Consider the following 14445-nt stretch of genomic DNA (forward strand, 5'->3'; position numbering starts at 1 on the left):
CAGGCAGTGATGCAGCTGCTTAGGATGCTCTCTATGGTTCCCCTATAGAAGAGGGTGAGGATGGGTGGAGGGAGACGGGCCTTTCTCAGCTTCCGGAGGAAGTAGAGACGCTGTTGGGCTTTCTTGGCTGTAGAGCTGGTGTTCAGGGACCAGGTGAGGTTCTCCGCTAGGTGGACACCAAGGAACTTGGTGCTCTTAACGATCTCCACAGAGGAGCCGTTGATGTTAAGCGGAGAGTGGTCCGGTCTTGATTTCCTGAAGTCAACAACCATTTCCTTGGTCTTCTCTACATTAGTACTAACTGGGTTTGTTGGCTGAAACCCTCACTGTAGCCACACAAGTGTGTGTGTGTAAAAATACACTGACATACTGATACTTTTTTAATAGGACAGTGGCCCCAAACACACATTAGAGGTGGTAGTGGAATAGATAAAGCAGCCTAACATTAAGCTTTTGAAAGTCCTGACCTGAATCCTATTGACAATATGGACTGTGCTTAAAAGGTGGGTCCGTGCCAGGAAACCAACAACCAAAATCACCGTAAGCATCTGGTCAAGGTGCAACTTGTTAACCAAATCTTAAATGTGCTGAATGTATTTTTGTGATTTCTGAAAACTTATACTATTTTAGTTTTGCCAAATGTGATTCGATTAAGAAAAATAGCTAGCTAACTAACACTGTGTCTAAAACAGCAAGATTGGCTCCCAAGCAATAGAATAGCCACCCCTAAGATGAGTCAAGTCAATTAAAGTCAAGTAAAGTCATAACAAGACAAGTGAAATAAGGGACAATGATGTATGCAAGTGAGCTGCTCTATTTGATGCTCAGCTTCCTGTGCTTTCGTGAACGCAATGTGTTAGCCCACATCCTCTCCGGTAGACAGCCATGGTGAGAAACCTTTAAATGGGAAATGAGCACAATCTTAACCATAACATTAAAAAGTGTGAAAATTGGTTTGCAAAGTAATGACACATCTTTTCCATTTTTTTGTATGGAAATGCACTTGGTTTATGACTAATGCATTTGGTGCATTTGGTTCATGACATTTCTTCAGTCCCATAGTGAAGTGCTGAAATTTTATCAAACATCCGCTTGTTCTGACGTGCCTTAAGACATAGGGATTGCGCTGTCTGTAATTTGTAGTTAGCTGTCCATTTCCATTGCAATAGAAGTACACTGAGTAACTGGTGGTTGAACTCTTAGTCACCTTGTGGACTTATGGTTTTACTGAAATACTAAAGAAAGTCAAGGAAGGATGTTGTAACTGCAGTACACATATCACTGACAAAATCTTTGTGAAAACTGCATAAGTCATATGTCTTTGAAGTAGAGATTGGTGGGTGAATAATACCCAAAGCTTCAGAAACAGACCAAATGTTGGTCTATTCATCATACACAGGGCAGCTGTCATTTCACATTATGTACAATAAAATAAAATAAAATAATAACCGTTGGAGCAGTTTGGCAAAAAAAAAACAAAAAAAACAAAAAAACATTTATCACTTACCCCAGATGCAGTTGATGCATGTTTGGATCTTTATTTATCTTTATTTGTTTTGTGAAGATGAATCAATATGGTTTGGAAAGGGTATTAAAAAATTATTCTGAGTCACCTGACATTGAAATGTCTGTTCTAAAGGATGTTTCGCAATAGTGGTGAAAGGAACAACATAACGATAAGAGTTTAATGCCACTTCTTCACTGAATGTTCCTTGTAATGCAACCTTTTTTTTAAAAATATATACATATTAAAAAAACATATAGTAATAGGGGAGAAGTACATGTACATAAACGTGAGACAAAGTAGTCTCTTCCAAAAAACATATTTTTCAACAGTCTCTCCGAACACACTCCTGTCCTTACACCTCACACCTTGTTGGCATAACCTGGACTGTGTTCCTTGCTTTGTGCTAATGTGCTAATTCTGACAATTTGTCATTTGCATGCCTTTCATGTGTTTTTTGGAACTATGGTTTTTGGTTTTGGCCCCATTTTTAGAAAAAAAAAACTCTTGCCAGGTGGACTCTCTGTATTCGTATCCCTGCTATGTGTTTTTAGATAGCAAATATAATATCTATGCATGTGTTGTATACATTGTGTTCATTGGTTCCATTCAGCATTCACCACTGTAAAAAATGTCATACAAACCAATGTCATCACAAAAGAAATAAATGGAATACAAGTAGCACAATCAAGCAGGTAATACAGCACACTGAAATTACCGTTTCATAAACCATGCAGGCTCCAAGTATAATGTAATATGTTTTACAGTATACTGTATGGTAAGCAAGTAAATAGAGGTGACCAAATGTATTGTTTGCTGAATACAAAGTTCAAAATCTTATCCCAGGTGAACTGTTTTCCATTGCCTACTTACAAACACTATAGTACATTTTTACTGTTCACCACCTTTGTTTCACAGCATTCTGCCACTTGTTCCTTCCTAAGGCTTTAAGCCAAAATCACACATGCTTACAGACCTGTAGTTCTTTTCATTTGTCCATCTATTTTGCAATTTACCTACTTTTTTCCAGCTCCTATTTTGACCACTTACAAGCTAGGACCACCATATTTGCCTGGGAAGTTCTGAAAACTGATAGAAAGATTGCAGTGCCCTTCACAAGGCATTTACCAAAGTTGGAATTCAAGTCCGTGTTTAAAACTTCAGGGGCCAACATGGAACCCATGGACAAAAACATTTAGGTGGCCAGTCAGGCTATCCATACAGGTCCCACATGAGCATGTTATCTGGAGGGTGTGCCTCTACTTTAAAAGAAGATGCAAAGGCATGATGTAAGCTCAGGCCTAAATGGCTCCCCGGGTCCTGCAGTCAAAGTCAACACTTTGGGTTACAGGAACAACATGCAGACCTTTAGGTCAAGAAACTTTGAGGCCTCTGTGTTTGGGAAAGACTCATGTGACATGCAGGTTCTGTACCCAGCACATCGGTACTTCGTACCTTTTTTTTTTTTAAAAAACAAGTTAATTTGCTTATGTACAGTTTTCAAATTTAAAATATAAACCTAATATAGCCCAATGACCAGTTCACTTATTAAACAAATGCACCTGAACTTACCTGTGACCATGTTATTCTTCTGCAGTGTTAACCAGAAAGAAGGTTCCACAATAAAGAGTACAAGGAGAGTGCCTGTGAGCACCACCATGATCACCAACATGAGAAATAGGACACTACAGCCTTACAGTCTTTGCGCCGTACATACAAATGTCGTCTTCAGGACTTGGGACAGTTCTCTTAAGAGACTCCCTCGACTCAGACAGTTTTTAAAATTGTTTTTATTTTCTTCTTTTCGGCTCAGTGGACTTGTAATTGTCCACTGCAAAGCACTCTTAATAATGTTAGCCAATTTGGACAATTCCTCACATTCCATGCACTCAGCACTGGTAAACAAGGAGGCCCTGTTGTGGCAGACTGATACAGCAGTTAAAAAGCGCCATGTGAGATCATTCTTACTCACTGCAATAAGGCTTTTTCAATGATTCTTCCTATTTACCCAATGACCCTTAATCCCCAGAAAGACACTTTTAAAGACATAATTAATATTTTTTTTGTTTTATTTACTCTCCCGCTCCAAAGTGTTTCATGTGTGTTTGATGAAAGGAATGAGAAGAAAAAAAGCAAGAGGCATTATGTGCTTTCCCTTTTTCCCCTCGTTTTGTGTTTTCAAAATAAAAGTCCCTCTGCCTTCACTCTAAAACCAGGGCACGGGAATGTGATCCCCCTCTCTTTTCACAAAGATCAAACTCCATTATTCAGAGTAACTGAGCAGTATTTATTTCAGCATAATTAATTACTGTTCCTTACATGTGATGGTGAACGGAAGCATCCGTGTTAGGAGTTGTTTATTTAGGGAACTGCAAAATTATTCAAGGCTAGCCCAGCCCAAATTTCAAAAACAGACAGGGGGTAATAACATGAAAGTGTCAACTACAATAACATGAGAGTCCAGGAGACCTTCTCATGATATCATGAGAATCGGCAACATGTTCAGGACATCTTTTAAACCCATTGTGTAGTTCCAACATCAATACACAAAATCAGCTCTTGAGACTGAATATAAGCTGCCAAAATGTTCTAATAAATAGCCTATCCAAAAGAGCAGAAACTGTTACTGTAGCAGAGATTTCAAAAACACTGTAAGGCATAAAACCCTCTTTTATTACACAAGGCCCTGAGACTCTATTTTTTTTCTTCCTAGAGCCTGTGGAAATGCCCCCCTGGACAGTGCGAGGAGCCTGACTGGACAGCACAGAACAGGTTTCCTGCTCAAGTTGCGCAATGAGGACTGATTTGGACCTATCATTTCAACTCAATAAACACCATCACACAACCCCTAGTGGGAGTACTTTGTCGTTCAATTACTTACAGGCTTTTTATGGCTAATTTTATTAGTTGCTTCATCATTGAGAGGAATTTAACATTAAATGTGGAACTTTACCTACTAAAACTATGACCTACACTACATTCCCTCATATCTTGGTCACATACATGAAGGCAAAGACTTGTTTATGACCATCTCCAGACTTTCCTAACAGACGCTGCCAAAGCCTGTGCTTGGTGGAGCTGTGTGAGATCACTTTATGAAGGTTATCCAGGGCCTTGGGGCCTTGACAGTTTTAAGGGGAATTCATTGGAAAGTGACAGATCATGTATTAACTGAATACAATCCATCTACGGTAACAGTTTTGTAACACTATATGTCATAAGGTTTGTGGAGTCTTTTGAATTCGTCTGTGTTAAGGTATGCCCATTGCTGTCACATGTGTTTTAATAGACACACAGTTTGTATTTTCTCCATAGGGAAGCACTGCAAATAGAATGGGACACTCTAAACCTTTTAGCTCCTTCAAAGTAGTCATAGGTGTCTTGGTGGCCTCCCAGACTAGTCTTCCTCTTGCACGTTCACTCAGTTTGCAAATTTACACGTGCCATCCACTGCCTTATACTCAATACAATATTTATTTCTCTGCTATAGATAATGTTGAAATGTGATGTGAAAAATGCAGTTATTGTTATATATTTAGGTTGGGTTTTTTTGTAAATACTTTTCAAACTAATAGTGTCAGATTGTGTCCCATTCTCCTCTATAGTTGGTGGCTCTGTATTTGGTGAAATTAGGATTGAGAAAGATTTGATTTTATAAGCAATTTTAATGATATTTTCTGATTTTCTGATATTAAAATAATGGAAATTGAAATTGACTGCATAGTTTGTTGACTGTAGGACAGGGCCGGCCTTTTTGGGGCCTTAAGCAGAATTTATATGACACATCTAAGCAGACTTTGTCACAAAACAAAAACAAAACAAAACATGTAGAACAAAACAGGCTGGATGAATAATTCCAACAATGTCCAAAGTCCCTGTAAGGTTCTACTATGTAAATATACATATCTGTGTTTAATTTTCTCAATGTTGTCAGTAGGTATTTTTTTAATTTGTGCTCTGTACTTTGTGATCTAAACCGGGCAGTAGAGAGACAGCAGATGTAGAGTAGATGTAGAGCAGATGTAAATCATCCTAAAGATTTTCACAAAGAATCATATGGCAATAACCCAAACATTATTAGAGGCCCTCTGGAGGCCATGGGGCCATAAGCAACCTCTCATGTCGCTCATTAGGTACAGCTAGCTCTGCTATAGGATATCGCTGTAGGGTTGCTATAACTTTGCAGTGTGCTCAGCTATCAGTTTATCAGACTGGCCCCACCTACACCATCCTCACGTCATCTGGCTGAGCTTCAACTTCAAACAAAACATGACAGTAGAAATACCAGACCTCACACTCCTTCAAACTAACACACTATCACAACACATTTCACATATATTCTGTCTGTCTTCTCTGTAATTCAAAGGCAAAATTCTGTCTGTTGGGGTGGGTGTTGTGAATTATGTGTGCTGGCCTCATATTTGTGAGTGTCTACTTCACATTGTTCCATCTGTAGTTAATGCTTTCCTGCTTGGCTGGAGTGGTCACGCATAGCAAGATGCTGAGGACACTGCCTGTGGCTTTGGCAAGCGCTGCTGATGCACTGCACCCACTGAAATCCTGCATTCTTCGGCAGTACGTTGGGTCTTTAGACTGGGAAAAGGTCTTGCGTGGTGGGACGTTTCTCCTTTCAGGTAGTATTTGGTCATTTGGTCATGTCATTCTTACTGTCTTCCTTTCGTTCTTTCTTTCTGTCTTTCTTTCCCTCTGTTTCTCTCTCTGTCTGTTGTAAATGTGTTTGACATCATTGTGTTGGTATTAAAAGAGGAAGTGGAATGTGTTCCCAGCTGGATACTGAGGAAATGTGTGAGAGGTTAACTGCTAAAGACCTGCATTCAAAGTTCTCCAAAGTTTGTTGTACTATCGGCAACGGTTTTGGACACAGTGAAAACAGGTTTCCAGTAACAAAACCCCAGACAGCTTGGCATAGTACCTCAGGGTAGTAAGGGTAGTAAGTTTATGCAAAGGCTTTTTGAGACTTCTGGATCACTTTCAATTGTCTCATTGTATTTCCAGGTAATCCAGTCCAATTTAAGTCACATGTCTTTAATTTATGTGAACCTTGAGAACTACCATTCACATTGTCTCAGTGTTTGTTCATGTATAACACAGAGACAGAGAAAGGAAAACAGGCACAGGGTGTGTCTGTGAGAGAGAGAGAGACAGAATATTGATCCCATGTAAGGACACACCCTAGTATAAACCAGGCATTGGAGGACAGCTGTGAGCATTCACTGGACCAGGAAGAATGAGCAGCATGTTTCTGAGTGGTCGTCCTTTTCAGCCTGTAGCACAAAAAGTGCCAGGCGAGCTTTCTAGTCCTGCTAAGCCAGCCGCACCAGGCAGTTCCACTTTTAGATCTGTGACAATTCTTTCTGCGAGGAATAAAGTCACAAGAGGAAGTCTCAGGGTTTGTTCGAGTTTAACGAGCTTTAAAAGTAGACATAATCATTGCAGAAAAACATGAAGAAGCTTATTATAGTTTAAGTTGAAGAATTTCCCCCACAGACTTGAAGCATACCATGCAAATTTTGCGCACTACAAAGGGAGGGTGGGGGTGGGGGGTTGGCTGGAACAGCTCAGTTTCAATTGCTGACATTTCGAACATGTAAAAAAAAGGCAGAACCTTTGAGTTTCTGATTGGCTGTGAGAGAGAGTGGCTGGCACTCTACTTCTTACTCTCATTCTCTCTCACTCTTTATCTTCCAGCTAGTATGCAGCATGTATCCCCAGTTAGTATTCATCATGTATTCATTTGTGATGTTGCACTTCATTTAAAATATACAGCATGCGATGTAGCTTAATTACTCAGAAATTATTATTTAACTGTAACATGTAATGAAGGTAACTGTGTACCATTAATAACTATCTATGGAATAAAAAATAGTATTTAACTTGGCATATGAAAAAAGGTTGATTCACAGAACTGACATAGCATGAACCTCAAACACTGCCTCAAAGAAAATTCTGCATAACCAAAAAAAAAAAAAGAAAAAGAAAATTGAATATGCAGGGAAAATGGGAGAGGTGGATGTCAGAGTAAGTCACATATTTACTAGTGTAAGGTGCCAAACAGGGTAAGATGCTCGCAGAGGTAAAATGTAGAGGAGGCTTTACTAGCATAATCACTGTCCAAGTTCATAGTTGATACACAGTCCAAGGTCAAGGGCAAAAGACAGATGAAAGGCAAAAGCACTAAAGGGCAAAGACAACAGGCAATGTCGAAAAACACAAAAAGATCAATACACAAACAATACACATATCAATAAATGCTTCGTAGACCTCCAGAATGGGATACAATACCTCGCAACCTGCCTAGTCTAAAGCCTGAGCTTAAATACTAATCTTAGACAATCACATGATCAAAATACACTGGTGCTAGTCTTTAGAATTCCAGAGAGCGAGAACGTGGATAGGAGCTTGAAGTCAAATCGAGTGAGATCGAGTCCAGATGTGAAGAGGCAGTTGGTGTGTGACTACTAACTAGTTATACATCGAAGAACCCAGACTGGCAGTGACCGAGACGGCATTCTCTAAAAGCAAAATGATCAATGATTTAAAGGTGACATTACACATATTGTTGCTTTAATATACTGAATCAATGCATTCTACCGCACCTTTAAACCAACATTACGTTTAACCTACTGAACTGCAATTTTACTATTCTAAACAATGACCAAAAGCATGACATCATGCAAACTGTTACATTCCCCCATGTTTTATTATTATTATTTAAATAACCATATTAATAACGCTCTCCCACATATTCAACATAGCTGAAACTACACAAAGGTTTGGAGGTATGTTGTTGAGGTCAGTGACAATGTTTTTTTTCTGTGAGCCTGTCTGTGAGCGTGTCTTATGATGTCAGTTCAATGCACATTATTACATGTATTAGGCAGCATGTAGTATATTTCTATTGTAACTTCGTAATGACTTTGCAGATCAGAGCCTGTGGTCAGATGAATGACTAGAGGGTGACTGACAAAAACTGCAAGGAAAAAGATAAGCTAGAGCAGCAGTGCACAATTCCAGTCCTGTAGGGTCGGCCTCCAGCATAGTTTGGCAGTTGCTCTACTAAAACATGATTCGACACAATGAAATTCAAAGATTTTTACCAGGCAAAGTAAGTTTGTTTAGGTAAGGCAACTACCAAACTTTTCAGGAGACCCACCCTCCAGAACTAGAGTTGTGCTCCCCTGAGTCTTCAACTCACATCACAAAGTGTCTCAGTGAGCTACAGTATAGGTGTGTACACAGTGTTTAAAACTTTCAGCAAAGCTGCTGTGCCGAATATACACTACATCCTATAAAAATCTAAATGTTTGTGGACACCCCTTCTAATATATGCATTCAGCTACTTTAAGTTGCACCCATTGCTGACACAGATGTGTACACAGTGTGCACACACACTGCTTGTCTAGTCCCTGTAGAGACGTATTGGCATTAGAATTGGAAAACTCTAGATCAGATAATCACAAACCTGTTGGCAACATGGCTAATACCAGGTTTGAACTAGAGGGGCATAAAGCATTGAGCTGTGGAGCAGTGGAACTGTGTTCTCTGAAATGATGGTGCTCCAGCCAAAACCTTTGGGATTAGCTGGGGAGATAGTGATGAGGTGGGGTGGTGAACATTCAACTTTCTGACCTCACTAGCGCTCTTGTCACTGAAAGCAATCAAATCCTCACCGCAATGCTCCAAAATCTAGTATTAAGCCTTCTTTCCTGGACAGTCAAGTTAAGTCAAGTCAGATTTATTTGTATAGCGCTTTTTACAACTGTTGTCGTCACAAAGCAGCTATATATAATTAGTAATTAATAAAAGACAGAGACAAAGAAGACAAAAAAAAATAACGTAAGATATGAAGGACCCCCAGTGAGCAAGCCAATGACGACAGTGGCAAGGAAAAACTCCCTCAGAGCTGGAGGAAGAAACCTTGGGAGGAACCAAGACTCACAAGGGGGACCCATCCTCCTCTGGTCAGAACTATTTAAACATTAATGATAAAAATTACCAAACCAGATACAACAGATAGTTAATAGTGGTGATATTAATAGTGACAGATAGTTACGAGCCCATTTAGGTTTTAACATGGTCATTAAACAGGTAGCAGTGGTAGGCAGGTGAGCCACTGGTCTGCTATGGGTGGTGGTGGATGGGGGGCCTGCTGGTTGGACCGGTAGAGGGGACCTCAGCAGGCAATCTTCCAGCAGGTCGGACTGGGTGGCCATTTGCTCTGAGAAGGTAAAAAGAGAAAGTTAGTTCTGAGAGGAATTTTATGGAGGGCAGAGAGTTCTTTTTAATGCCCTTGATTTCAGAGGAAACAATAAATGACTAGGTGACTTTTGTCCATATAGTGTAGTTGTACCCATACAACACACTCCACACCTTGCGCGCACACACACACACAAACAAACACACAAACTTTAAGGGTTTTCTTGAGGGCATAGTTTTACTGCTTTGACTCAGCTTTCTTTTTCCCAGATTTGACAGGACCTCTCTAGATGACCTTCGCTCTTGCTGCTACCTTTGCGCCCCTGTAAAGATGACCCCTCTGGGCCATGTGGGCTGTGTGGTGCTATACTGTGTCCTGTGCCTGGTCATGCCTACGCTCTTGCGTGGAGAGTTCACGCTGGCCTATGTACGGGAGTACAGTCTTTTCATCTGTGTGTGCACACAGGACCTAGTGGTCTGCAGCGTCATCAACTCCAGCGAGTGCGACTGTGCTGACCACCCACTCTCCATGCCGCAGCAGGTAGGTGTGTTTACAAATACATACATGTTCTTTTTGAGAATATTTATTTGAATATTTGTTCATTAAGACTATTTTATATTGGATTTGAACACCAGATCTAAGTAAAATTATGGTTATGGAATTTTCAGGGTGTAGCTGGAAGGTAAGAATTAAACTTAATTTTGGGACCATAGATGATGTAGGTCTGAGAGTAGAGTCTCTGTAATTCCTTAGAGCGCCATCCAACTCTACTGACAAATGACATAGTACCTACAGTATGTAGTTAGTATTTTAAGTTGTTCTTTATTGTATAAATAGTTACTATGTGAAAATGCCCATATGCAGTTTTATGTGTCCATTAAAAATCCTGTCACTTTGTCTCTGTTTGGCTGGGTTAGCTGTTAGCCTAGCACCCCGGCTGCCCTTCTCCCTTTTCTGGTTGGCCTAGTGTTAGCTTTTAGCATTTTAGCCCTTCCCCTGGCTTCTCTGCACCACACACCGCAACATGTATCCTCAGCCCCTACACAGTCCCCTTGATATCTGCTTAACTAATTATAATTAGTTAAGGATGTTGCATAACAGATTTTGGGTTTTGGCCCATTTTACAGCTTAGTTTTGCCAGAGTCTGCAGTGCTCACTGTATGTCAATGCAATGTACAGATGTACATTTGTGATTTAACTATGGTAAATACTGTTTTGCATTTTCTGGTACCTTTAAACAGTTGCAAAAAATGAATTTGATCATTCTAACAGAAATGAATGATCATTCTAACAGATTCTAACAGATTCTGTAGCAAAGGCAAATCAATATGCATCTATAAACAACAACAGTCTCTCAACATTTAGAAACATATCTAAAACTGAAATGACTATATTGGTACAAAACCCACAGTAACAGAAACAGCAGATTTGTATTGTTTGTATGACCAATACATGAAAATCCCAAGCATTGTTCCCTCTACTTTAATTTTGCTAGATAATATACTCAAAGAGCACTGGCATGTAATTGCCAAAATTACAGTGTATTGTGTATCTTTCAGAGTGTAAATAGGTCAATGGGTTGTGGGCTGCTAGGAAAGTAATGTAATTAAGATGAATCTGATTGAAGGCGTTCAGGCCCAAATAACAAAGAAGTCATGGCCTAGTTTTGGCCCACACTTTACCTTTTATCTGGCCCACATACAGCTGTGTATTGGTTTTAATGACTTTTTCTTCTTGACATTTTGCAAACTGACCCGTGCCTTAAATGGTCTGCATTTGGCCCATATTTGTTTGCTATCTGGGGGCTATCTGCTTTTATTTATGGATATAGACTGTATTATTAATTAAAACTTGTTTTGATAAGAAATGTTAGGTAAAGCTTAACTAACTAAATAACTGTGTGTCTGAATACACCCTCAGCAGCAGACCCACGGCCCAGGCATGGTGCATTTCAAGCGCCTGACTGTGTGGTACACATCACCGCTCAACGTGGCGCGACTGCTGAACAATTCAGAAGTCCGGCACCTGGCACTGATCAAGTGCGATTTGGCCAGTAGTGACCTACCATTGTTTGACCACTTTGCAGTGAGGAGGCTGGAGAGGCTGAGCGTCTCATACCCCTTCTGGAGGCCTGGGCAAAGCCATGATGTGTTTTTGGGAAGGGACATGGGTGCATTGCATCATGAGGAGGCAAGGATTGCTGTAATCCATGCAGCTGTGTTGTCAGGAACAGACAGGCTTAAAACCTACACAGTGAAAACAGAGGTGGACAGCAAGGGCATGATGTCCTTCCCCAACGTTTTAATGTCAAACGATGGGCTTCCAGAGATGGCCAGCATGTTTGTGACGTTTGTATACTGAGTGGCATTTGAACGTTCTTGAAGCATTCAACTACTTTAGATACATCCAGTGCTGATACAAGCATAGACGCAGCTTGTCCTATCTCCATGAGAAAGCATTACTAATAGAATGGGCCTCCAACACATGAGCTTACATTCATCCTGCCAAAAGCCAAATGTCACCAGCATTGGGCTGTGAAGCCGTGGAACTATGTTCTGTGGAGTGGTGGAGCTTCATTCAATATCTTTGCAGATTAATTAGAGTAGAGTTTGTAACCCAGAACTAATCATCCAACCTCAGTACTTTACTAATGCCCTTGTGACTGTATGCAATGAAATCCTCACAGCAAGGTTCCACATCTAGTATGAAGCCTATTTAGAAGAGTAGAGGTAGTTAAAGCAGGACAATCCCCCTAGTGATACCATTGTTTGTAGAAGAAATGTTGTATGAGAAGGTGTCTACAAACTGCTACAGATTCTATGAGAGAATGCACAAATAGTGCAACTTATTAAACAGACATTTAAATGGATACATGAGCTGCTTATTTTTATATTTTTTCTGCTGTCAAGAGATGTCTACATCATTGCTACTACTTAGCAATGCTGGGTTTGACTTTCAAACACATTCATAATATGAAATAATTGTTCAAATAAATCCCATGCTTGATTAGCGGACTTTATTTACTCAATCTCATCTGAGAGCTGTGATGGGAACCCTTATGCTATGCTGTGGAGCTGATCTCATGTAAAGAAATGGTTCTGTATTTTTGGTGTCCTAACACTCACAGTGTTGTTTTAACACTGGCAAATTTGCTGTGGGATAATCGGAAAATTGTGTACATTTGATAGGTAGGTATGGGTGACACAGAGAAGGTAAAAATACCCAACGGTTTTTTATGAAGTATTCACAATGGGTTTCTGAGCTTGAGCATATTGTTTTTACACGTTTTGCCCACACGGTGGAGGCATTGTTCCATGCTGCTATGGGGTCTATTGTAATTCCATTACAGATCTTTCAAACCACTGATATAGTAACCCTAAGCATATTGTTTCCAGAAGATAAACACCTAATATTAGTACAATATGGGCCTGTATCCAACGTGTGTTTTAATGATTTTTCTAAGGTACTAAGGTCTAAGGATCTATGGTGTTTTAATGGGTTCATGTACCAAAAACAGTCTGGGTTCATTTTACAAACCATTTCCAACTTCTCCTAATGCCTTAGAATTAAACAAGCAGTTTGTCTTTAAGACTGGTGTATGTAAATAATTTGTGTTCTGATTGACTGCCCTGTATTGCGCCTCTTTAAAAAAAAGCGGAAACGCACCTTACTTTAAACTGAATGGGTGGGGCTAAACTGCTGTAAACTGAATATGTAGATATATGCAAATTGTTTTGTTTTTGTGTTGGTTGTTTTGGTGGCTTAGTATCTATATAAGCACTGTGTAATGTGTATGTAAGCACTTTTACAATGTTTACACACAACATCAACCTCTTTTTTCAGTCTATACATAAATTATAGAATAATATGAACAGTGCATATTCTCAATTTGTATGGTTTTGTTCTAGGAGGGGAAAGCATGCTCTATTATTAGAGATATTGATATGATATTGTATTTAATTTTTTTGCAATATATTTGACAGATGATAAAAATTATGTTCATATTATAATAACAACACAATATTGGAGCACCTGTTGCCAAATTTTTTTTTTTTTCTATTTTATGCACTTTACTCATGTTGTGGATACCATTTACTTGATGTTTTATTATCATTTTTTTGGTGTAATTTTAAGAACACAACAACCAGTTGAATCAAATTGAAACAAGAAAACCAGTAAATGTAGGTAAGATATTACATATATGATAAACCCTAGAAATAAAAAAGTAAACAGTATTTTTTAAGCTACTGTGAAGAAACCTTTTAAATTATTTTGTTAGGGTTCTAATACTAGACATGTACATCAACTTAAAGTCTTACCAGTCAGGGTCTCCTTTAAGACTCATGTAAGGGACACAAATGACCATATAAAGGTATTGCTGTACCCTTGAGAGTGTGGTTAGTTCTAGAATTGGGGTACATTTCGCATCTCCCAGATAAATATTTTCTCCGAAAAAAATGTACTGAATCTTTTTAAACGGAAATACTAATTATACTTATCTTTAACTATTAGTAACACTTACTAATATTACAATATATATTTAGGTACAATTTAAACACAAAATATTAACTGGCTACCATAACATACATCTTCATACACATCCACAACATACCTACTGTCTTTGCCTCCTGATTTATACATCCAACTTAAATTAACAACTTAAATTACTCTATTAACAGTTACAACTAATACTGCATATAATATCTATTTTCTGTGAAAAATG

At 39.1% G+C, this 14445-nt stretch overlaps 1 protein-coding gene across 1 annotated transcript; it reads left to right on the forward strand.

The window, feature by feature from the left end:
- Nucleotides 1–10003: 10003 nt before the first annotated feature.
- Nucleotides 10004–13471, forward strand: LOC140554299 (uncharacterized). The gene is made up of 2 exons (XM_072677183.1): nucleotides 10004–10262; nucleotides 11643–13471. The coding sequence occupies exons 1-2, from the start codon at nucleotides 10053–10055 to the stop codon at nucleotides 12081–12083; spliced, it is 651 nt and encodes a 216-aa protein (XP_072533284.1). The 5' UTR covers nucleotides 10004–10052; the 3' UTR covers nucleotides 12084–13471.
- Nucleotides 13472–14445: the final 974 nt, after the last annotated feature.

This window comes from Salminus brasiliensis, chromosome 4 (genome assembly GCF_030463535.1).
Source record: "Salminus brasiliensis chromosome 4, fSalBra1.hap2, whole genome shotgun sequence".
NCBI lineage: Eukaryota > Metazoa > Chordata > Actinopteri > Characiformes > Bryconidae > Salminus > Salminus brasiliensis.